We start from the raw sequence: 25391 nt of genomic DNA, 5'->3' as shown, positions 1-25391 counted from the left end.
AGCACCATCTAGTGGTAAAACACCGTCACTTTTTATGAGGTCATTCTGGCTCACTGAAGGATCGATAAATCAGTCAATATATCCACTTCGGCTCTATTAAAGTTCTCTAGCGCAGCTCCATTGAGCAGAGAACATTAATCGAGGCGATAGAACAGAGAGGGCGTGTGCCCTCCCCTCTGATATCCTAACCCCATCTTGGCTGCCTTTAAGAGAAATGATGTGACTGAAAAATGGACGAAACAGCTAATAAATCCTGTACATGGGTTTGGCCGTTAGAGTTTCAGGGTCTGTTGAGCCTATAAACCTGATGTGACGCCTGTTGCTTACAAGGAGAAAAAAACCCTCTGCTCTATAGCATGGAAAGGAGAGCACATGCACACGATGCCCAGAAGATCAACTAAAAAAAAAAGCCTTTTAGTGGGAATTGCATAATCATTACAATCAATGAGCACCAGGGACTCTCACCTGACAACAGGCAACTCTGATTTACAGCAAAACTTTATTTAACGTCAGTTACTAAGCAACAACTGAGTTGGATTGCACCAGCGCGATTGAATCTGGAAACATATGGCTTTAATATTTATTATGGACTTAACTCAGACACGTTCAGCTGAATAGGAGGTACGACAGCTTGTTGACGGGGGTTGGGTCAGCCGCTGGAGTCGTGGCACCAGTGCGCAACAAAGGGGTCAACGCTCGCTTCAAGACAGTAAGTTAGAAATCAACTTCAGAAGCTCAGTTGTTATTTAGTAAGAAACGACGGCCACTACAGTTCATTATTACACTCTGCTACTCAAGATAAATACTTACATCTGCAGCATATTTACAAAAAACATGAATATTCTAAAGTAAAAGTGCACTTGCAAAAGGAGACAAACTGTCACATGATGTCCGCATTTTTATTTTTTTTCTTTTACCCATCTGACATCCTACATAACCTCCCCACCCCCTCCCTCGAGTGTGCTCACAGGAGGACATTTGTTTGAGCGGATGAAAGAAATCACGTCTGGAGGCAGTTTGTCTGGATCTTCTCCTGCCAGGGTCGGAACAACCAGCAATCCGAGGTGGGTTGTTTACCTTGTTGACAGCTCAGACCGTGATACTCGCCACAAAACCCCCGCGGCTCTGAGGTTACGCACGGAGAGGCGGGAAAACTACCTGAATAAAGAGAAGTCGGATTTTTACGGGCACACCGACACGCTTGACCGTAAAGTGCGTCTTTGAGGGGAAAATGAAAGGGTTGCGTGAAAGCCTCCCAGTGTTGCGAAAGCCTTTGCGGTCGGTATAACCTACAATGGGAATTATCAGAGAAAAACTTTGTGCTTTTAACCCAGAAATGCTGGGAAAGACTCTTTGTCGGCGCCAGGTGACTCACAGGAAAAGAACAAGGCTCCAACCTCCGCCAGAAACCATCAACAAGCTCCTTTCCTTCGACGTATTTACAGGTTTACACTCTTTCCATTTGGTTAATTGAGACCACTTCGGATAACAGATAAAACAGACGTGATTATGAACATTAAAAAGCCAAAAACACTAACCAACAATGATGAATCACGTTCTGACAGCTTCACTGAGTATGCACGAAACAGCATACCGATAATCACTCGAAGGAACCATGTGCAAATATAGAATAACGTAATAAACAGAGCACGTAGAAGGAAAACAGGTGCACGACAGCCCGTACACACGACCCTTGAGTCGTCCCCGTGTGTCAAGGACCCGAGAAACCACTTCTGGTATTTTCCTCTTCTCTGATCCCAGCGTGATCACGCCGAGGGTTCCAGTGCCCGTATGGAAAGCTAAAGGGGTTGCGGTGAGCTCCGCGACTGCTCTTCCAGGTGGTCAGAGGTGTGTGAGACTGCAGCGAAGACGGTTCACGCACACCAAAAAACACCTGGAGCTGAGATGTGGGGTGACAAAGGAGACAGCGGGGACGACCGCTTTCAGTATGCTGCGTTCGCTGATGTAGGTTGTGTTGTGTCATACCAGTGACTTACCTGTAGGGGGCGTCCTGTCCTGTCTGGATTAGAGCGAGTCGGTCCCTAGCAACTGCACTGCTGTTTATTCTGTGCGGTGGAGCCTCTCGGCTGTCGTAGCTGCCTCAATGATGCGTCTCCATACTGAATCCCAGAGCCCATCCTCTCTGGGTCCAACTCACCTGTCAAACACAACCCAAATCAGAACATCCCACACCAGGGAGCTGACTCGCACGCACAGGCGGGCTGCTGGTACTGAATAAACCATGTTCACCGGAGTCTATCTTGTTGAGGATGGTGCGAGCGCATTTCAGGAACCCTTCCTCGACGTTTTCCCCAGTCAGAGCGCTGGTCTCCAGGAACATTAGCTCTGCAACAGAGGAGACATAAGCGTGGAGGGGGGCAGGCAAGCAGGACAAAGCCTCGAAGAGGACTTACCGTTCTCCTGAGCAAAGCGCGACGCCTCCAGGAAGGTCACCTCTCTGTCGGCATCCAGGTCTTTCTTGTTGCCACAGAGGATAATGACAATATTGGGGCTGGCCAAGGTCCTCGCGTCTGTCAGCCAGTTCGTGAGGGCGTTATACGTCTCCCGACTGTGATAGAAAACAAACTAAATCCTTTGCTGTTAAACGCAACTACTCATGTAATGTCAAACTTTTGCTGCTCAGCCTACTCAATTATTATGAAGACACGTCCTTTAGTCAATAAAAATGTTAATATGCGAGAAGATAGGGAGGCTGGCCTTTGTGTCCATGGTAACAGGAGGGAGTTGGGGAAGAGTAAAATGGTTAACAGCTGCTTCCAGGAACAGCCGAAGGATGACATCACTGTTGAGTCATGGCTGTGATTTGCACCGCCCGGCGCACTAACCTGCACTCCTGTTTCACTCTCAGTCTTAATTTAAATAAACAAGTTAGTTCTGCTTTCACGTGTTGTGGGGACTTTCACTACCTGTTAGCAAACCACTCTGCTACAATCCAGAACACCAGTAAAATATGCACTCTGATGAGCGCATGTGTGTCTTTGAGGGCAGAAATATTGGTGATAATAATCAATCAATCGGTACATTTACCTTTAAACTACAACGCGAAGCTGGGGGAGATCTTAAATGAGTGTTTTACCTGGTGATGTCATAGACGAGGAGCGCTCCAGCGGCTCCTCTGTAGTAGCTGCGTGTTACAGATCTGTGGAGAAAAGGCAGGATTTCAAGGTCTCCACAGCCTCCACGTACGACAGTAATAATTGTTGAAATCGGGGAGGTTCTTACCGAAACCGTTCCTGGCCGGCGGTGTCCCAGATCTGCAGTTTGACCGTCTTCCCACCTACGTTGACCACTCGGGAGCCGAACTCCACGCCGATGGTGTGGTTGGAGTCTTGTTTGACTGTGTGGCGGTGAGAGAGACCTTACCAACGGTTTCATCGCGGATATTGTGATTAACAGGACGAGCAAATGTCTCTGGCACTCATCCGAGTGGTAGAGAAAGAAAAGATAAGAAAAGATTTTGTGACTGATGATTCAGCAGCAGGTTGAAGTGAAGAAAACAATGACTGGAAATGCTTCACGGTCTCGTTCATGACAAAACTGCTTTCCTTGTGAGGCCAACAGGACATCGAGGGGAAAACTTACACTTGTTTTCGATAAACTGGTGCAGGAGGCAAGATTTCCCCGTCCCGGCGCTGCCGATCACCAGAAACTTGAACAGGAAGTCTGAAAGAAAAGGAGAGGGAGCGAGAATGAAGCTACTGCAGGGTAGACGTTCCCGGGACAACACTCAGATCACCCTTAATCCTGTTTACCTCCTACTTTATATAACCTGCCACTGTGATTCTAATTCTGCCTCGCTGGATGTGGCAGGAAGGACACCAGCATTTATGCACCATATGTCATTAATGACATTTGGGGTCACTGAATGAGGGTCAGGCCAAGCGGGCCAAGGATTGGACAAGGCTTGGATATCCGTTGACATCTGGGTGTGCAGATGTTGTCTGAACAGTACAATGCCGCCTGTTCTGGGGAGGACAAAGGTAAACAAGGCAGGGACGAGCATCGTCCACAGAGATGACCCTTTCGTGGTTAAAAACAGCAACTGCGATCACAGACGAGGGGACGGTCGACGGATACTAAACTCGATCCTCTCCAGCGCCGTCTCGCTTAGCTGAAATATGACACCGTGACAATTTTAGCGTGCGCGCCGTCCAACATGCTGGTACAACAAACGATTGGCGACTTGTGTCGAGACGAACAGCTTGGTGACCAGGCGGTGTTTGTTCGGCGCCACGCGAGCTCAACGGAAACGGGTTTGGCAACGCAGCGCAGATTCATACGGTCACCGTGTGACTTGTAAAGTTATTAGACGATCTCTCCGAGCCGTCTCCGTCGGATGTCACGCCACATTACACCTTTGTTTGTCGAGGCGGGTGTTGTTGGATGAGACCGGTTAGAGGTCAGCTTCACGGTATCATCAAAGCAAACAGGTAGTTGAGCTAACATTTTTCTTTAGGCACACTAGATCCGTCACAGACTGGATCACCGAGAGCTGTGATGACGGTATCAGAAGCCGCTGGCTCCTGTTTGAGAGCCTGCCTCAGCGTTTCAACAGCTTCCCAGACGACCCTTCCCAGAGAAGGGCAGCGCAACATCACTACAACAGCATCTCAGGCTGTAATATCATCACACATCAATATTAAATAACCCCAGGGAGCAAACCACTGTTATCTGAATTCTCATACAGCGCGGAGACCCTTAACACAAATCCAGGGATACCCAAGGTTAAAGTCTGCACAGGTGTTTGCACTGTGAGAGAAAATTGCTTTTTTCCACATACAGATGGAGGCATCCTGGGAAAAAAAACACCCGGAGAGATTACCGGTAGATATGGTGATGCATTATAATATCTGTGACCAATCGACTGAAATGGAACACATCTAAGTCAAACACACATGTGCTTCTTGTGTTCTGAATTCATTTAGCCAGTTTTGCTGCTGCAGAGAAGAATTAAGACAAATCAATGAAAGGTTCTTACAGCGGCCATTAGACCTGGTGCTTGTGCATCGAAACTGGCTGCTGGGATACGGTTACATACAAGAAATGGAGAAATCTGGGTGAGCAGTGAACAGGATATGATGATGGTGTCTCATTTCAAAGAGCTGGATCGAAGGTCAGGGTCACTGTGCATTCTTATGTTAAACAGGGACTCGTGCGAAGTTGAATTCTCATGCAAGTTCATCTGAAATACAGATGGGGACGATTGAAAGAGCTGTTCTTCAAGTAACCAGTGAGTTACAAGCTGTTTGAACTCCCTCCTTACAGGCCTGGTGGATGAAGGACTCACCAACACCATACACCAACACCCCACACGTAATATACTGCAGGAAATGCAACTTTAACTGTTCAGCAGGGCACATTTGACATGTAAAACCACGCCATCGTGCATCTGCATCCCCAGGTTGAGGCAACTATAACCAGGAAATAAAACCTACCTGTTTGCCTAGGTTCATATTGACGTAAAGCTAAGGCTTTAATCGCGGTAACACAAGCATCGCAGTGGGCAGAAGATGCAAATCTTCTAAATGCGTTCCTCCGAATAGGATACGAGCATTCAGCGACAGATAATCAACAGTAGAAGCCCACAGGGAGGCGGCAGCTAAACTAAGCTAACGATGCTAGCGACGCTGCTAAGAGTCACATCACAGCAGTCTGTAACGAGTTTAAAGCGTGTCCCTCGACGGGATCATACCGTATGTCTCAGACATGTTGACCCTCGCTGCGTGAAGGGCTCAGTCTGACGTTTATTCACTGTTCTTTGGGTGTTGTCACAGCTGTAGGGTCGCGTTGTTCACACCTCTTTTGGGTGTTTATCTTCAATGCTAGCGGTTTCCTGATCCTTCCGAGCATTCGCACCGACCGCAACCAAACGCGGCAGCTGCGCGTTACGTCAATGCGTCATCGTGTGGTGCGTTCAGGTGACAAGGGAAAAGTATGAATTTTAAACGCTTGGCAGCCGTTGATATTTTATTGTGGTATTAATTTATTTTAAACTACAAACGGTGTTTTATTCCTTCAAATGGTTTCAGTTTTGCATGGAATGTCCAATTTTTATAGAGGAGGAAGATTATCACAGTGAGGGTCATCAGAAAAGCCACACTTGGAAAATTTCGGAAATTAATGTAAAACACAGAGTGATATGATGACGTGATTATCTATAAAATTGATTGTTTTGTCATATCTGAGATGCAGCCTCGATAAAATATATTAAAATAATTAGGAGACAGTGAACCAGCATCGGATCAATAGTCTTGTGTCTTTGACCTAAAATTGAGCAGTGTTCAACAGCCAGCCGCAAGGGGGCAACCAAAGACAAAGTAACGCAGTAACGACCTCGCCAACGTTCTGGTGAGGTCGTCTATGTATTGAAGCCTTAACATGAGAGGATATCGCAATCTTATTTCCAGTCTTAGGGTTTGCCGTGCTAAGCTGATTTAATAGAGTGAATATAGAATATGAAATGATACTTGTCATGATCACTGCTGAGGAATAGAATGTAGAAATTCTCTGCAGAATATGTAATGAAACATCTGTTCTCTTCTATTATAATAAACTTGCCCATACAGACATGAGGCCATTCTGTAGACTGCAGGGCTACTCAAGGGCAACAGGTGCGTCTTACAGCACCTTCCACCCTCCAACTATCCCCTCCAGGCCTTTGTATGGCTTTGGCAGATCCTCTCATCCTCCCTCTTCTTGTTAACAGCCCTTTTCACTAAGATTAAAGACAGAAGGAAACACAGGGCTCAGCGTCGTGTGGGGGCACGGATGTTTTCCTAAGGTGGGCTGCAAGAAAGACCTCAAAGGTGTGCAGCAGGCGTAAAGAAAAGACTGATGTTTCTGCTTCCGTTGGGCGCTCTGCTTACCTTTAAGGGCGTCCCTGTGCTCATTGTGTCTTTGTCCTCATTCCTGCCCTCTCATCCATTGCCGGTGTCCTCAACACAGGATATATTTGTGTGGACCCTAAGTAGACAAAGTGCACATGTGTATCTGTGTGAGGGTTAACCAAGAGATCAAGATCAAGAGATTTGACTGTGGATTCTCCTGTTATTAATGGTTAGGACAAACGTTCAAGGCACATGCATTTAGCATCAGCAAATCAAGCACAAAATGGCGAAAACAATGAAAGGAGGATGGCAGGAATTACATCAGACCGGCTCGATCTGAGATCAAAACCAATGTGTTCATCATTAGCATGCCAGGGAAGTCCCCCATAAAACCTTAGCAACACGCCGATGTTCAGGACAAACTGAGTCATTTTGCAGAGTGCAGTTTATGTGAATCATATCTTGAGTCAGCCAAGCTGAGCTGTTGCCTGGCATCACCCGGGAGGATTGTACATCGTTTGTCCTCCAATGAAAACAAAGGGATGCGTAACAACGTGCAATTCAAGGAGCACAACGGCGTTCCGTGAAGGCCTGGTGGGTGTGACTGAAAACATGAGCCCATTAATGAGCCTCACAAACAATCTCACAGTCTTTCACTCCAGTTGATCGACGCTGGGAATAAAAGCTGAAAACTTCAGTTGAAAACTGAAAGAGTCTTTGGTGTTTAGGTGCGTTGGAATGGGGAGAGAACAGTGCGGCTCTGATTCAGAGCGAGGGGGCGTATTTATGTACATACCTCTGCGCAGCAACAATTGTACGACTGTTTGTTTGCACACCACGCGTCCTCTCCACTTCAGCGCAGCACTGGAGCCTGCGAGGCATGAATCAGTCCGGCTCAGTGGGCCACCTCATGTCAGAGCGGAAAACGCACGTTCCTGAGGGTAAGAGAGGATAAATGCAGGCTGAGATATGAGATAGAATCTCTTAGGAGTGTCATGGACAATAAGAGCGGTTTGTTTCATCACCGTTATGGTGTAAAGATACTAAGTTCATGATGACATTATTTAGATTTTGCGATGAACTGACCCAGATTGGAAGCGCTCACCTGTTGAAAAGACTGTAGAACTGGATCTGGATTGTGCTCGAAGAAGACGCCATTTCCCTCTAAAGTTACAGGCCCAAGGCCAAAGGAGACGGGGGTTGGAATGGAGAGATGGTCTAAAATAGACTGAAGGCATCGCAGACTACCAAGACACGCGCCAACATGTGCTCATTTCTGCTCCCTTATTATTGCAACTCCAAAAAACACAAATTCATATCATATGGTGAGAGTTTAAACAAACAAACCAGCAAACTTTGAGATGAAATCAGGACATGGACAGATGTTGAGTGCTGAGAGTGAAGAATGGACCGACTGTCAGGCTGTCCGGCCAACTGATCGCTATCTAAAGGAGCCTTCTTCTCTGTAAATCTTCCTCATCTTCAGGTCACAGTTCTGCCCTAGATCCACCTTTCACGCTGTCATCACAACACAGCCTGGAGGAGGAAAAAGGAGGGCGGCCAAAGGTTGAACTTTGGTGTGGCAGCGCTTAGCTCCACGGCTACTTTTTCCATTTTAAAAGAAAAGGGAAATCAATGACCGGCAACTGAAGTCCCCACCATACTCCTCTCTAAATGCAGCACTGTCCTCCCCCGGGTCCTTTTTGGTAGAAGCTCCCTGATGTTCAGGTGCTTCATTCAGATTTTATTCAACGCCTAATTGTTATTTTCCAATGTTGAAAGCTCTGTTGCGTAAAAGGTACGAACCCATCAGTCATCGCTGTTTGATACTTGGATCAAACATGCCCTGATGCGTGCCTCGTCTTCTCGCCGGTCCCATTCCCCTGTGTCGTAATCGACATGTGGAAGGTCTTATCGCCCGCTTTCCCTTCACGCTGGATGTAGCTTGTTTAGGAATCTTTGTGTGATGTCATTCGCTCTGCTTGGAATTCAAGAAATATCTGCTGCAAAGCTCATTTCCTCCATTCCCCTCCTGGGGTTTAAAAAAGAGAGGGTGGGGGGGAGTGGTAGCCAGCCAGAGGCGCGATATCTCCCTCCTTCTGTCAGTGTCGGTTTCGACTTTTGAGCCTCAGAAGTGCAAATAACATAAACTTATATTTCATTATTTGGTAGCATTCTGCCACTGTGATTGTCAGCTCTTTCATCGGGCGCTTAACTGAAAAAATCCCCTCCAGAAAGCATCAAGAATCACGCCAGGCTGCACCTACACAAAAGGTGATGTTTGCTGCAAGTAAAGCCTCTTTGCTTCCCATTGTGTCTCTTTGTATGCATGTGCGTCGATATGAGGGAGGGAAAAATTCCTGCTGCCCACAAAAGCCTCAAGACCTACAATCTGTCTCTCATGAACGCATAAATGGTATCTATACATACAAAGAAGACATCATAGCCTAATTATTAGTTCTTCTATCCGTAATCTGCCTTTGATTTCCTCCGCTGAATCGCTTTCTTTGTTGCCGATTCCTGCTCAGAGGTTATCTCATCTTCTCATATGTCTCCCTCAGGTGCGCGCTTGTAAAGTTTCCCACTGGAAACTTTTCAGGACAGCTTGAATCAGTCTTTCCATGATCTTCTGCATGATTTTGAAGTCACATCATCAGGTTGCTTCCTAAATATGCCTGAAACAGCCTCCCTTTTTTATTTAAATGTGCAGCTTTTTTTTAAGACCAGTAAAATAAATCAAAAGTCTATATTTGAAGAGGAGCCCATGTATGAAGAGGAGCACTCATGCAAGTTCAGGCGAGTGTCAGTGAAACACAACAGTCGTCCCCTAAGGAGGATGTCAGGGGCCATGATGGATGACATCATTGACCAGAACGCCCATGTAAATCACAGGGAGGCCCGTGCACATCCTCTTTGTGTCTCCAAGAGTGGGATAATTGCGCCTGGATCAGGCAGCCTTGATTCAGCTCCAGCTTCTCTTTTTCAGCGTCATTCTAAACCGCAGCGTAAATTAAGCAGAACTGTGATTCTTTAATCAACCAGATAAACCAAACATATAAATGAAAGTTTGATTAACTTCATATGAAAAGCATCTGGATGTGTCTGGTTGTTTTCTTCATTTAATCCAGATTGTGTTTGCTTTTCTCTAGAGAAATCAATCAAATCCTGCCTTGCTTTCTGCTCCTCTGTGAACTTTAAAGACCTACTGTCCAAACTTTGAACCCGCTAATGTGTCCTAATTCCACCCCACAAAACCCAGTTTGTTTGTAACAGAAGAGACGGCCACTGACCCCAGTCAGGCAGGCTAACGTCTGCCTAATGTGGACCCCCAGGGCCCAGGTGTGCAACACCTGTGCTGGCGCAGGTGTGTGTCATCCCCTGACCCCCCCCCCCCTCAGTCTCCTCTAATTTGTGTTTGTTGTCTCACATCCCCTCCATAAGCTCCAAAAACAGTCTGGGCCCGGCGGGGCGCTTCAGTTCCAATCGTTCTGTGATTAACTGACTCTAAACATCGCTCATTTTAGCTAGTTATGCAAAAAAGCCTTCATGGGTGTACATTATTGACGCGTTTTCTGGATGTCCACAACAGTTCAAAGTGTTCGATTGTGTCTTCAAAGGGCCTCGGAAGATAAGAACCTCTCATTGTGGCGAGGCGGTTGCGAGTCCAGCTGCAGTTCTGCCCACACGTCCTCTCACTTTTACCACAAATGATGAGGCGTTCACAAACAAAGCCGCCTCTCATTTCCAGCCGCAGTGCACCTCTGTCGGCTTCTCCTCTCTGACCACCTTCTCATTATCTCTCTCACAGCCTCGTGCCCTCTCTACAAACACTGACATTATTACAGACTTGTCATCTTGTCTTAATTTAGCACCCCCCCAACCGTCTTTAGCCACAATGTCACAATTTCCTTGGGTAATTTCATCATTTCCTTGAGGGGTCAGGCTTGACTTGACTACCTCAAAGGGTTCTCTGTTAATAAAGTTAAATCCTGGCCCACCTCTAGGCCTTTAGAAGCCTGGGGTTAGATTAGCTGGCCTCTCCGCTCTGAGTGGCTCACCCCTGAGGTCCTGAATAGAGGCTGAGCAGGACACAATGGTGCTCAGGGATTAGCTTTTGTGGAAGTGACAAGTTCTGTGGCTGAGTTAGAGGGTCAGGAGTCCTTTTGAGTTCACATGGGAAAGTGGTAATTTAACCTTAGCTTTATCCACACACACACACACACACACACACACACACACACACACACACACACACACGTACAGTGTAAGCACATTATAGTGCACTCTATTTTATCACTGTGCCTCCTTCATCTGCTCTGACTTCCGAGTTCCTTCATTTTTGATTGACCTGCACCTCCTTTGAAACAAAAGTAGACCTTTATGCCACATCAGCCTGTCTGCAGTCCCCTTCCCACGCACACACACACACACCACACACACACACACACACACACACTTCACCCCTCTTTTCTTCAAGACAGAAAACAAATAACCTCCCTGGAGATTTCTCAGTAGGAGTCTTCCGCGGTGCAGAGCTCCTGATCATGTTCCCGTGTCCAGCAGCTACAGAGATGAATACCTCTTTTGGGGTGTGTGTTTCTCTGCTTTAAGCTTTAACTTTATCTGCCGTCAACATTTTTGAGAACATGTGGGCAGCATGTGAGCGTGAGAGTACCTGACAGAGGACTCGCCTCCTTCGCCTAGAGTGTAAATTTTAAAAGAAAAAGTCCTTTTTTTCACGTTTAAGGTTCGTCTTTGATGAGATGCCAAGAAAAAAAATATTGCCTCCTTGATGGGATTGCAGGGGGGAAAAACTAGGTGTTTATCTCTAATGGTTTCCTAGGTAACTAATAGCAACCAGGTACACCCGTGCATATGCATTTATCCTGAATGAAGCGGGGGACGCCTGATGTAAATGGTGGCCACATGGATGTAGGAGAAGGTTTATTTGGTTGGTTTTTCTTCAGTTCTTGAGTCAGAGCTTCTCATTCATCCTCTATGACCTCACTTCTGGACACAGGGAGTCGCCCGGCCCGACTTTACACTGTGAGAGCCATGCATACATTCAAGGGCTGGAGCAGAAATTGCTTCTGCGGATGCATGTGTGCGCTAAGCTTTTTCATTTCCCCGATAATCTCTTAATCACACAGCCTACCTGGGGGTGGGGGTGGGGGGTGCAGGTTTCCATGATGTCACTTCCCCACCACATAACCAGTTCTCAACACTGACTGCATATAGAAGCTTAAAAGTCAAAAGCTCAGCATCTGGCTGACATACTTACAGATATTAAATAGAGGAAAGTCATTTGTCGGATGAAAGTCATTAATTTATCCATTTAATGTAATCCTATTTCATGCATATGTTTTAATTTTCCTCAAATGGAATTATTGATAAATCTCCTAAACCTGATGGATCTTCCTGTTCGGAAGACGTGACGGCATGTGTGTGCATGTGTGTGTAAATAAAAGCACAAATCTGTCAGCGCACTGGGGTTTTTTTTGACTTCATGCAGGTGTTTTCCAAGACTAATTATATGTTTTGGCATTTAGAGATGATGAGACTCACAGTAGGAACATTATTGTCCGGTTTAATACTAGTATAATAAAAACACATGGGAGCTCCTGTGCTGTGAGCACGATGCCTGAAAATAACTCCAAAGCAATTTAAACGCTGCTGAAAGCACGGTGGAGCTGAATAGAGCTGTAATTTTTGTTTGGATAAAAGGTTCATGTAGTTTATATATGAAATTTTACTGCATTTACATCATAAGTAATTACATCACACTTGTATGCTTACGGAATTCATAGTTTCAGTCTGTGTCTCTCTTATAAGCATATTTTAGTCTCATATCATTGGTCGAGCTGTCTGACGCCGTTATTAAAAGCGCCTCCCAGCCACGCTGGTCATTTTACCTGTGTCTAAAAGATACAGGTAAAATAACCTTCTCCCACTGGCCATTCAAATAAATCGCTGTAAGTCCTCCTGACATAGCAACGGCTAGACAGTCCCTAATAAATGCCTGAAGTTAAGACACACTCGGCTGAGGATCCTTCCCGGCACATATACAGACATCAGACATATTTATGCACGTGTGAGTGCGAGTACACACGCAATCTTTTGCCGTCATCCTGCTCGGCGTCTCTCTTGATCCCCCCCATCCTGAGCTAGTCTGCTGCGCCTCCCCTCAACCCAAACAAGCTCTAGTTTGGAGAAGAAATTGGTCCAATAAATCACAACTGTAGGCAACGCCAGCAGTGTGACGGCGTTCCTCTGACCTTCCGGAACGCCTTCCTCCCTCGCCCGCTCGGTTTAGTGAAGCAGCTCAGCGCAGCACGTTTCCCACACACTGTCTGGGTTGACCTCTGACATTTCACCCTGCTGGAGAGGGGGGAGGACCACCCAGTTGGAGTCTTAGGGGGGCCCCCCGGGGATGGGACAGCCGAGGGGTGTGGGGCTAAGCTCTGCGGGGACATCATTATGGTAGGTTAAAGAGGGGGAAGATCAGAAAAGGTATATTTTGTGAGGATGGGGAAAACAGAGGAGGGGTTAAAAGGGCTTTAAACTTTGTGAATGGGTGTTGAGGTCACTAAGTGCCTCTCTAAAAGGAGCAGGAAACACAGCGACATCCCGGAAAACTCCTCTTCGGAAAGTTGTCACCCTCTTGCCTCACCTGAGACTGTCCTGCTCTGCTTCTAAGACAAACACAGAGCGAAGTCGCTGCAGGGCGAAGCGATAACTCCAGAGCTGGAGAGGAGCGATCGAGTGAAGATAGACTGATTCTGTCACGGCGTTGTAAATCTTTCTTTATCACCAACAAATAACCACAGGGCATTCGCTCAGGCAGGAAGCCCCCCTCCCCAATAAAGCTGCCACTTTGTCTGAACACATCATCGGGCTGGTTACTGTAGCTGCGGCCATTCACGCCTGACTTTTAAGGTGTGAAACATATGTTTGTTTTTCTTTTCGTGGGATCAGACAATAGAATTAATACTTTTCAGTATAAGTATATCAGTTTATAAGTTTATGACTCTCCACCAGATAGTCTACAACTTATCATCCATGGAAAGATGGAACTAAACATCCAAATTGTTGTGTGGTGCAGACAAACCAGTGACACAAACAAACAACCATCTAAACTCATTAGTGCCTATATCAAGAACTTCTGTAGTTATCTTTGACCAATCAGGGCACATTAAAAGTGTGTATCCACCCACCCACTCTCTCACACACACACACACACGCACACAAAGCTTCAGAAGTTATTATGAGGTTCAGTGTCTTGATCCAGAACACTCTGACATATATGCAGCGTTCCAGGATTGAACCAATGACCTTTCAATCAAAGAAACTGACACTGGAATCAAAGAAACAAAGCATCAGAACACAGAGATTTGACAGAACAGCAGCAAGAATGTGCTGGTAGGTAGCGCAGGGGCCCATGCAGGAGGCCAACATGGGAAAATATGGAGGTGTGCGCACGTGGTGTGTGTGTGTCAGTTGTTGAAGGTGTGGTGCAGCAGGAGCAGATCAGTTTACCTGCTCGGCGCGTCTCTCACACCAGCATTGGGGGCCCCAAAGGTAAACGCATCAATGGTTGCCATTCACATCAGTGCACAAACGTGCGTGTTTGTGCATGTCCGCGACAGACGCGAGCGGCTGATTAATTGACGCAGAGATAAAGCGGGAAGGAAATCTTCCAGACTTTTGTCACCGTGTTAAATAAATACTGATGTTTGAATTATACCCCTGTGGTTTTCTTTCATCTTCGTAGTTTGGCCAAAAAATTAAAAAAAAGGGGGGGGGGGATTTCTCTTCTGCTGCTCTGTAATTATACTAAGTAATACTGGGTATTAACACAAAACAAAGATCAACGCGGCTGTACGCACAGTAGAACTATTTTAGATAATAACAACAGCGATGATTTACTGACACAATTATCATAAATAAAAATTTGATTTACAGGCTGGAAAGATGGGAGGGGGGTGAGCTTGGTGTGGGGTTTCCTGACAAGAAAATAAATTTAAAAAGCCTTATGTTGTTATAAACACTTTATCCCTTGTGAAGGTCGAGTCTCATTTATTATGGAAACTGGTCTGTTCAGTACTGGGTGCTTTCCTGTTTAATAACTAGCTAATACAGAGATAAGTATGAATACATTAGTACTAAATGAATTGTAAAAGAAATATCAGGTTCTTGGTTTCTGTGCCATCTGGGGTAACATTTACTTTTAGAGACATATAATTGGAAATATTTTGTTCATTTGTACCAAAAAGGATGCCAAAATGTAAAAACTAGCATGAACGCTTCCTATTACAAACGCATCATTTTGCTTTTTGCAACAGTCATGAAATGTAGTTCAGTAACAAATCAGAACTATAATAACTACTTTATTACACTGCCTTTACTCCACTATAGAGAGAGCGAGAGAGGGAGGGGAGGTGAGTCGAGTCTGGCAGATGTTGGCCTGTAACACAATCCGAGCTGTGGTTTTCTCCAGGACGACATGGGTCACACTGACAAACACAAGTGGGCCGATACGGCAGCTGTGAGTTTGTGTGTGCTGTTCCACGTACATGCGCATGTTATGTAGGTTGCTTGGACGCGGGACACATGATAGCGGCCGGGCCAGATGCCTGAGTCAGAGATAGCCAGTTGTCAGGAGATTCCCAGGCTAAATCTGCGAATCAAGAACAAGAACCCCTCTAACAAATAATCCACATAATCATAAAGGAAGAATAAACCGCTTTTTGTTTTTGTAAGACTTAAAGACTCGGCTGTTTGTTGGACTCGACAATTAGCCACAGATTAGAAACAAAAACATTGTTTTAGTCGGAAAGTTAAACAAAACCATGTGTAGCTTTTGGGTTGTTGTGCGACTGAGTTTTTCTCTGTTGACTCAGTTAAGTATCGTTATTGTCAACTTGTAGGAGTTTATTACTCATCACTATTATTATTTCACTCATGTCTACGCATGTCCTGGATTAATTTCCTGTCCGTGAACAGCTTTCCACATTCAGCAATAAGTTAGCTAAGGCTAGCAACTGTTTTAGCGACGGCAGGTGTGTTCTCAGGTATCAAAGTTTGTTGGATTTTATCTGTTTGATTTCGGAAAATGTTGTTTTGTATTTGGAGTTTGGAAATCACAAACTGCACAAGCCTCCTACAGGGTGTCACTTGTGGCCCGTTCTGTGATGGCAGTAACCAAAAAAAGAGGGTCGATGATGTAAAGTAATTACCTGATGTGGAGGAGGTGGTCGCCGAGCTCAGACGACAAAGCTGAGTCAGGAGAGCACCTTTTGACTACAAACATGAAATTACACGGCAGCGTCTTGTCCGTGTGCTCATACATCCTCCAGGAGAGGTCGAGGCGCAGACGGAGAGATGCTGACGACATCTTTGTTTTCTAAACACAGGAAGCAATGCAGCTTTTTTGACGACAGAGGTGGGGAAGAGACGAGAAACCAAATAAGCGTGGCCATTGATTCTGGAAAACATGAGTGGCATCATAAATGATGGGTCAAACCAATTTTGGGTGGTTCTACAAACTGATTTCGATGAACTCAGGCTGTAACTGAACAGAACTGTTTGTTTGCTTTAGCTCTATCAGACATGCGTAAGTGTTTATCAGAAACACCCAGACTCAAGGCCATGTAGGACAGGTTATCGTGCTATTCATTTTTAAAAAAAAGAAAAATAAGAGCGTTCTCCACTTTGGGATCATATTAATCTGGATTATGTGACATCTTGCAAAAACTGTGTGTTCAGTAATAGAGCATGTTTGTCCTACATTGAATTAAATCGGACTTTTGGCGTCGAGACCAATCAGTGGTTTTTAAAGCCCTGAGCTGTGGGATAAAACCCTGATATCGGGCTTAAAGGGTCTCTGCTCTCAGCAGCGTTACATGCCCTTTGTTCGGCCTTACTGCCCTGGCAGGGGTTTATAATCTCCCGCGGTCCCCAAACCCACCCCCCCCGGGGGCCCAGGAACAAATGCGAAAGAGTGATCTTTATAAGGTTTTGCATGGAAGCCTAAATCCAGAGTGGATGGTCACACTCCAAACCCAAACATTATCCCTGTGGTGTTTTCATGGCAGAAAGCTCCGACAGGCTCTGAGGATGAACTTTGAAAATCAACAGTTTGGGCCAGAGGCAAAGTTCAGAAGACTTTAACATCCAACCCGTAAAGTTATCATTACAAATAAACACCAGGATCAGGAGGCACAACAGCCTCTTTGTGTTTCAGCCGTGATATAATTGGCCTAAATTACTCAGATTACTTATTTATTATCCTGACAGGAGACAACTGATAAACAGTTTGACCTTTGTTCTCCCCAAAACAGCAAAAAAAAAGCAGAACTCGGCTCAAGATTCATGCAAATTTACATCAAATATTTCCTATTTCACCACCGTTGTTTTACTGCGATATATTTTTAATGCTGTTGTGTCCGTTTATAACAGGAACAAAAGCACATATGCACTGTTCAAGAGTGTGAACACACATCACAGCACACCAGCTCTGCTTTTAGTCCTCACTCACATGACGTGACTGACGAAAGCCACTTTGTTCTTATCTGCTCAGAGGGGCTCCCACTGTTCTCGCGGGGAACAAAGTCCACCAGTTTCACTATAACCACCCATTAAAGTGCGTGTGTGTGTGCGTGTGTGCATGTGTGACGGAGTGAGAGAGGGAGAGATTGTGTTTGACTTTCAGTAAATGCCCTTGCAGACATTTGCTGCGGCCGTCGGGGTAAGCAGGTGCGCTTTGTTAAGGCCTAATCCTCACAAACCTGCTTCCAAACTGACCTGATGTTTACTTTTCTCCCCCCCGGCTGAGCCTCTCTGACGTCAGCGCTGCTGAGGAACTGACAGGCCTGAAGTGTGGGGACATTTTATAACCAGTATCTTTCACTGAGGACAGAGGATTTATTACAACCAGCTCTGCGCCGCTTGACTCCACTCATTTTTCAAAATAAAACAAGAAAGAAAAAAAAACACACCTCTCTCCTCCCACCTCCTGATCCATCTGCTTCCCTCCCCTGTGTTCCCCTTATCTGTCCTCCTTTTTTTCCCTGGAGCTCAGGTTGTGTTGCCTGAAGTTGCACCGGTGTGTCCATCATTTATTTTTCCTACCCCCCCCCCCCTTTTGTCATACACTATGTATGTTGACCCCTCGAACCAATAGAACCACTTCCCATCAAACCAGTGCTGCTGTGGTTCCCAATAGGCCTTGCACCTCTGATCCCAGCGAGGTGACCGTTCTAACCAGCGTGTCCCAAATGGGCCTTTATGTAACACAGCAGAGTCATCCAGCAGGTTGTCAGGCCTGTTTATCTTGTCGTATTTATGTTCCGCTGCGCTTCTGCAGACCGATTTGCTCAGCGGTTTGTGGGGTCAGGCGGCAGCTGCGAGCGCCTTTATTAGATAAATGTTTGTGGAATCATGCGCTCACGCCGCCTGGGAGTCTGCAGGAGGTTGCGTCCCCGACTTCCCGCCTCGTGTTTATCATAAAAGTGTGTCAAGATTGTGTGAGTCCACCTCTGATATTCAGGGTGGGTCGTATGATGGCGGGAGGAGGGGGGGAACTGTGTCACCCAAGAGGTCGGACACACGCCGTGCTCCGACACGTCGCGATACAAGAATGCCTTGTCTTGTTTATCCGTGTCTATGTGCCGCCACTAATCAAATCGAGCTCGCACACGGCGGTGCTGATAAACCGTCATCCGTCAGCTCGGTGTCGAGGACAACCAGCTGACCTAAAAACTCCCTGACAGCCTCCTCTGAGCAGCTTTTTTATAAACTAAACAGACCCAAAGTGCCTTTTTCAGGCCTTTACAATACAGTGGGGTAGGGTCCTAGAGGAGGGGGTGTTATTTTGTTGATGTTTTTTTGGGTGGGGGGACACGCCTTGTCAGATTTTCAGCTATGAGATCATGCAACAAAAATGGTAAATAGTAATTACAAACAAGACTAGATGTCAGCGTTGTGCCGCTGTTGTTTTCCTGTGTATAAAAAAGCACGGCAGGTACATTCGAGGGTCTGTAATTACCAAATTAAAAACACGCACAAACATATTTTTCTACGCTCATTATCTCCACCCAATGGATAAGAGTTTGCAGGGGTGGGACAGCACACCTCCAACCCCGACACCGACAAAAACAGATGTCGGCTGTCACCTGGAGTCAGATTTTCCACCGTCGGCTCCCCTGTAACTCGCTCACAGCCGGCATGATACTGATGACGTCAACCAGATTAGCGCATTCGTGCTGCGTAGCTCTGAGCTGGTGCAGTTGTTTCGTGCGTGTTTGAGTGTTATTATAACCGGGACTCCTTCGGGGACTTGTTCCATTCACCAGCTGGCAGCTCGTGAAGGCAGTTTTTCTTACTGAGAGAGGAGGCGGGGGGGGGGGGTGTCTGGACTCAGTCCTACAGTATGATGCACCATCACGTCCCTACACACAGTTAAAACTACAGGGCAGCTTTGACAGAGGACAGCTCTCTCACTAATCCCTGTAAAACAGCGTACACAGGCAGAGGTTGTTGCTATAAACTCACCCCAGATAAACCTGTAATGATGGAACCTAGCACGATAAAAAGTGAATATAAGAACGAGGATGTAATAGAATTAGAGAGCAGTTGTTTATCCCAAGCCGAGGAGGTTGCGTAAGAGCTGCGAAGTGGCCGGAGGGACGTTTGTCTTACTCTTCCACAGCTATCAACACTCATTGTGTGCGACGGCAGAGAGGAGAAAAACATCCTGACTGTGTCCGCATCCAGAAACTGGGTGAAGGATACAAACTGCTGCGGCTGGCTGTCCGATCCAGCGGCAGCATGGAAGCGGACATACTGTGTCCCTGCAGATTTGCATTGGATGCGAACAAACCTCGGACGCACAACCCTCCCCAGCACACACACAGACACAAACTCTGAGCGTGCCCTGACCGACAGAGAGAGCGCTTGTTCCTCCAAGTTCAGTCGGCAGCTTTAAGAAGCCGTGGTTCTATATTTCAAAGGCCAAGGTCACAGCGGCCCGCATTCACCAGGAAGTTACACTGTAATGAGACCAATTAGGAGGCTGCTGCAAGGAGGTATTCAATCGCTTTCTCTGTCTCCAGCCATCTTTCCCAAATCCCACCAGGAATAAAAGCCTCGCTTTGTCCTCAAAAACATTTTTTTTACCCAAACCTTGAAAAGAAGGAGAAGAGAAAAAAAATCCCCATGCTTAAATTGACTGACTCTTTTCCCACAGCGCGCGCTGCTTTCGCTTCGCCATCTCGTTTCCACTCAGATCACACTCCCCCGCTGTCCTCTGTCCTCCATCCTTACCTCCCTCTGTCTCTCCCAGACCATCTCTATCTCATTTCGCCCTCCCTGCATGTCTCTGCGCAGCTCACTCCCGTTAGCCCAGTGGCCCAAGTGAGATCACACACACACACACACACACATACACACACAGACACACACATTCCCACAGTGTTCATTAACGATCTGTTCAACCTTGACTGAGACAATGAACCACTGTGGTCTCATTTGGTGAGAAAAGTGGAACAAAATATTCTGTGAAAAATATTCTTATCATAGTCATCATGCGTTTGTCATGTATTGCAACATTAGTATATTAATTCCGGTAAAGTTTTCAGTTTGGCTCTACTTATCTGATCAGGGCGACAAAAAAAGACATCTGCGGCTGCTCCACAGTTATTAGATCATTCTAATATAGTATAGTTGAAGCCCACATAACAGGCCAAATCTGTTAATTCAATGGTTTCCCCTCCCCAAAGGCACAGAGGTCATGGGTCAAAGGTCAGACAGGGGTCAAAATAAGATAAAGAAATTCCCAAACTAAAAAGAAACACAAAAAAATAAAAAATCCAAAGAAACAATGTTGCAAATGTCAGTTTTGAGACCGGGAACTTGTGAGCAGAGCACACACACACCTGCGGGTGGAGTAGCAGGTGTGTCACCGTGGACACAAAACAGGAAAATGAGGAATCAAAAGAGGAGAAAAACAGGACAGAGCTGAATGTACAGATGCAAATCTATTCAAACAAATGACATATGGAATGAGAAGTGCAATTTTGTTTGCCCTTTTTTTAAACTGTCAATAGCAAAATCGTCAAGGCTGCACTAATGTGATCTTTTCTATACTTATGAGGACAATAATAACCACAGCCATCGTGGCAGCAGAGAAAACTATGCAGGATATTGAGAAGCTTTCACAACGTTGCAGTAACCTGGTAACTGGAAGCGCTTAAAGATTCAGTAAGTTCCCATGGCCGGTCTTTGGTCGCATTCCTGTAGCGGTGAAAGCGGCTTTGCTGCTGACACACACCAGACATCACGTCCCCGTCTCGACATCTCCGACCCTGTTTGTAACCGTTCAGCTCCTCCTGACGATTTGCTGGTTGACACTCCTCAGATCAACAATGACAACAACAGTGACGACGACAGGAAGTATCTACAGTCCAAACTTAAAGGAATTAAAGACACAAAATGCATGAAAGCATCAAAGCAGAATAGAAACGTTTAGACAGCAGTTTCACTACCTTTCATGGAGCATTCAAGGAAAAGCCCTCTGTAAATACTGCCAGAAAGGCGAACGGATGTGCTTTCTAAGACTGAATAAGACAAACAACATGCTGAACAAACAAGTCTTAAGTATAAACTCTTAAAACAACAGTTCCATAAAAGTGAATACTCAACTTTATATGACTTCAATGCTTGACGTCAGTAATTTAGCATCATCAGTGTGATGTTAAGCATATTGTACTGTTCACAAACACCCCTTTGAAGATCCCAAAGTAAAATGAAACAAAACCTGCAAAAGGTTGTGACGGAGGGAGAATAAAACATTTCATCTAACACGAGATGTTCTTGTGTCTTGTCAGTTTTGTCCAGATCAGGTTTATCCAGACAGTTAGTCTGGACAGTGTCTGGGGTCACGGCCCTCCTGTGGAGCTCCTCTCATGGGTCACATCCTGTCCGATGGGGGAGAAAGAGGGGGCTGCTTATGCCGTGGGAGGTGAGAGGCTGGAGGTTAAGGGGTCGGGAGCGCTTTCTCAGGTTTCAAAGCTTGCTGGAGGCTGAGGTCGCGGGGGTCACAGCGGGTGGTTCGGCTCTAGCTGAGGCTGCCGTGCTGTTGTGGATGGCAGTAATGGCTTCCGCAATTAAACACTAAAAATGGAAGCATTTATATCCTCTGGTGAAGGGGGGAGATTCACCAGGGGGACTCCTGTTTCAGCCAATGGTGTGATCCTTCCCTGGGAGCCAGATACCAGTTGGGCGGTGGAGCCCACCCCAAAACTGTGATTTCAGTGAGCGCTGTTAGCATTTCTTAGCCATCAATCATTGATGACGGGCCAGCGTTTGACCCCGCTGGACAAACACAGGCTCAGCATGAGCTCTCAGGCACAAATAATAAAGACTAATAGCTGATTCAGTCACTTGCATGTTTATGTGAGCGCATGCGTGTGTTTGTGGTTTTGGAGGACACTGTGTGTAGTTTATGGACCCCAGATGTTCTCAGAGTAAAACAGCCGGAGGGGAAATGACGTCTGTTTAAAGACGATCCATCTATCCGTACATCCATCCTAATTAGGCTCACTGGGGTGCTGGAGCCTCTCCCAGCAGTCAGGAAGAGGCAGGAATACACCCTGGACAGGACACCAGTCCATCACAACAAACCTAGAGGCAAATAAGAGCTCCAGTTGCCCCGATGTGCTGGAAAACCTGAGCAACACTCACATGGAGAGGATCCAAACTCCACACAAAAGTGCTTCAAGATGTAATCAAACCATCCAGCTCTGAGGCGACGGCGTTGTCCTACTCAGGAGCGACTCTTCATTGGACAGGGGACGGGGTCACCAAGGTCCCCCTGCAGCGTCAAGCCTCCAGGTTCAGTTCCAGTCTCCGCGCCTTTTCCTGTCTAAATGCGTCCTTTCAAATCTAAACGGAGATGGCGAGAGTTCAAACTGTAACACTGACGCTCGAGGACGAGCACACTCTGTTTTAATTTAAGCGTTACACAATGTCCCAGTTTCTTGGAACCACTGTGGCAGAAAAATTTAACTGTCACCATGAAATTTACTTAGAGCAGAAAATGGAGGGTGGGGGTTAATTTCATCCCCCAGGCCAAACTCGCCACGGTGGAATAAAACAGAGGGGAGTGCAAAGAAGGTAAAGGTCATTCTGATGGAGAACAATTCGAAGTAACAGCAAAAGTGTTTGCAGACACTCAGATAGGGATTAGAGAGCTGAGAGGGCAGCAGAGAGGGGAAATGGGAGGAAGTACGTGTTCGGTCTGAAAAGTGTGAGCTGAAGAGCTTTGAAGAGGATCTACATGAGCAGACACCAGAGGAACCTGCAACAAAGCCAAGAAAAAGAAGCAAAGAAGAACTACAGAAGTACGTGTCACGCCCAGATGTTTGCCAGCCGGCTCTAAAGCTGCTCTTTTGCACGGGGAACAGGGAAGTGGAGCGTTTCTGCAGGTGTTATCTCCGTTACTGATAAGGAGCTTTACATGCAACATGGCGTGAGGCAATGAGCTGGGATTCACAGGCGGAGAGGGACACGTTATGTAACCGGCCCTGTAACTACCAGCAGCTGGCTCCTCAGTGGCTTTCAGAGTTCAAACCTCCCTGGGTCCTTTTCCAGATCTCATGTTTGTACCGGCCAGTACTTAAGAGCCCAGCAGAGCTCTCAGTAGAACAGATGTATTGGTGTGTGCCAGGAGCTGGTCCAGCAGAGACTTTAGCGCAGTGATCCACTTCTTTTCTGCTTCACACCAAAAGAAATGGCCAGAGGAAGTGACTGGTTCTTCAGGAGAAGGTGGATATCTTCAGTGGGCAGGAAGCTAATGGCAAGAAGAGACCAAGGATCCCTTTAGATATCTAATAAAATCCGTTCAAACGGGCTTGAATCTGCAACATCTCACTTCCTTCATGAGCTCGTCCAAGTGGATCATGTTTGAGCCACAGTCAAAGACTAATTTAGCTCCCCTCATGTTAGCAACTAGCTAACTTTGTAAAAGCTTACATGCAAACAAGTTTGGGTTGGCCCAGCGGTAGGGCGGTCCTGCTTTGCTCTCTTGTTAGTAAGACTTTCTTTGAATGTCTCTGTGAAAGTGAAAAAAAAAGCCCGTTTGCTTCTATGAGGAGGAACCCTTCGGTCCGTCGGTCCTGCTCAGCTGGTCAGGCCACCAATGAGTCACAGGGTTGGTCAATAATCAGCCATCACCTTGGACATTATCAGTTACCATGAAAGTTGGGGAGAGGGGGGCTTTTTGTAAACATATCGATGCGTTAGCGTAGAAACTGATCCGAAACTGGCTTCTCTCTCAGGTGTCTCGCAGCAGTGAAAACAGCGGTAAGCCACAAGGTGACATCAAGGGAAAACCTTTAGTCATATAGGGGTGTGTGTATATAGCAACATGCACACACAAACACACACACATGCCCTTATCTGTGCCGCACGATCAAAGCAACTTAAGCTGTCACTAATCAAACAGAGAATGATGGAATGCCGAGAAAATAGACTGATAATAAAAGAGCTGGCACAAAGGGAGCGAGGAAGCAGAAGGTTAGCGGCTCCAGACAACGCAGAGGGACAGAGACACCTATGTGTCCTTGCTACCTGGTGATGTGTCTCAAGTGTTTGAGCAGCTCGAGATACTCCACACGCAACAGATGCTGACCGGGTGGTGGGGCGCCCGGCGTCTGCTAAAGGTCTCAGATATGAACCGTAAGTAGTCACAGCTGAAACTCGCAGGCAATATGTAACATTCTGACACAAGTCGAGTCAGTTATTAACTCCAGATCTCTGCTGAGGCGACCTTCTATTGTGCCTCTCAGCTGCAGATAAGGAGCAGGAATGGAAACGCTGTCATCGCCGCGTCGGGCAGGTTAATTATCTTTTCAGCTGCGCTTCGACATGAAGGTGAATTGCCCAACGTTCCTGCAAACAATAAATGCCCAGACATGCGATAGGGGCCTGTGTGTTCACTGGTTGCTACGAGAACTGGTGGCTAATGCTAATGCTGGACGAAAAAGAACATCAATGTGAACCATGAATGCATTTTCTGACTTCCTAGGTATGAGGAATGTGCTACAGGGACTGTGACAAGATGGATTTAATCTCCCTTTTTTTAAGGTTCTTCTGTGTAGCTCAAACCTAGTTGAGCTGCGATCTTCCCTTGAAAAGTTGTGAAACATTGGTTTGCCAAAATGGATTTGATGGAGAATGCTTCACAATTGCAACCTCCTGAGACAAGGTTGTATATTCTCTCCAGAAATAATTGAAATTGTTGAAAAGTTGTATCACTTTAATGTGCGCTGAGTACAATTTAGCACGACAAAACTCAATAACCTAACAGTGTTTCTCTGCCAAAAAGAGTGCAAGTGCAAAAAGACAAACATGTGAACATCCAAACAAAGTGCTTGAGGAAACACAGATGCTCTGAAAACCCACAGGACAGATGTTTCTGGAGGGAGAGAAACGGGCCTCTTTCAGGGCAAAACACCGAGTTGTTCAAAGAGGCCCAGACGACCT

The 25391-nt window shown here is 46.2% G+C and overlaps 1 protein-coding gene and 2 long non-coding RNA genes across 3 annotated transcripts; all 3 read right to left on the bottom strand.

The window, feature by feature from the left end:
- Positions 1-480: 480 nt before the first annotated feature.
- Positions 481-5904, bottom strand: rab4b (RAB4B, member RAS oncogene family). The gene is made up of 8 exons (XM_057050708.1): positions 5714-5904; positions 3604-3684; positions 3244-3358; positions 3098-3160; positions 2415-2569; positions 2251-2346; positions 1998-2158; positions 481-1900 (listed from the first exon to the last, which is right to left on the bottom strand). The coding sequence occupies exons 1-7, from the start codon at positions 5727-5729 to the stop codon at positions 2043-2045; spliced, it is 642 nt and encodes a 213-aa protein (XP_056906688.1). The 5' UTR covers positions 5730-5904; the 3' UTR covers positions 481-1900; positions 1998-2042.
- Positions 4920-5707, bottom strand: LOC130535580 (uncharacterized). Its single transcript, XR_008953169.1, has 2 exons — positions 5457-5707; positions 4920-5203 (listed from the first exon to the last, which is right to left on the bottom strand). It is a non-coding gene; the product is annotated as an uncharacterized LOC130535580 (long non-coding RNA).
- Positions 5905-6887: 983 nt separating the features above from the next.
- Positions 6888-11283, bottom strand: LOC130535518 (uncharacterized). The gene is made up of 3 exons (XR_008953151.1): positions 7954-11283; positions 7645-7783; positions 6888-6984 (listed from the first exon to the last, which is right to left on the bottom strand). It is a non-coding gene; the product is annotated as an uncharacterized LOC130535518 (long non-coding RNA).
- Between the last annotated feature and the right edge of the window lie 14108 nt (positions 11284-25391).

Source organism: Takifugu flavidus, chromosome 12, assembly GCF_003711565.1.
Source record: "Takifugu flavidus isolate HTHZ2018 chromosome 12, ASM371156v2, whole genome shotgun sequence".
NCBI classification, from domain to species: domain Eukaryota; kingdom Metazoa; phylum Chordata; class Actinopteri; order Tetraodontiformes; family Tetraodontidae; genus Takifugu; species Takifugu flavidus.
This window is presented reverse-complemented; position numbering and strand designations above follow the sequence as displayed.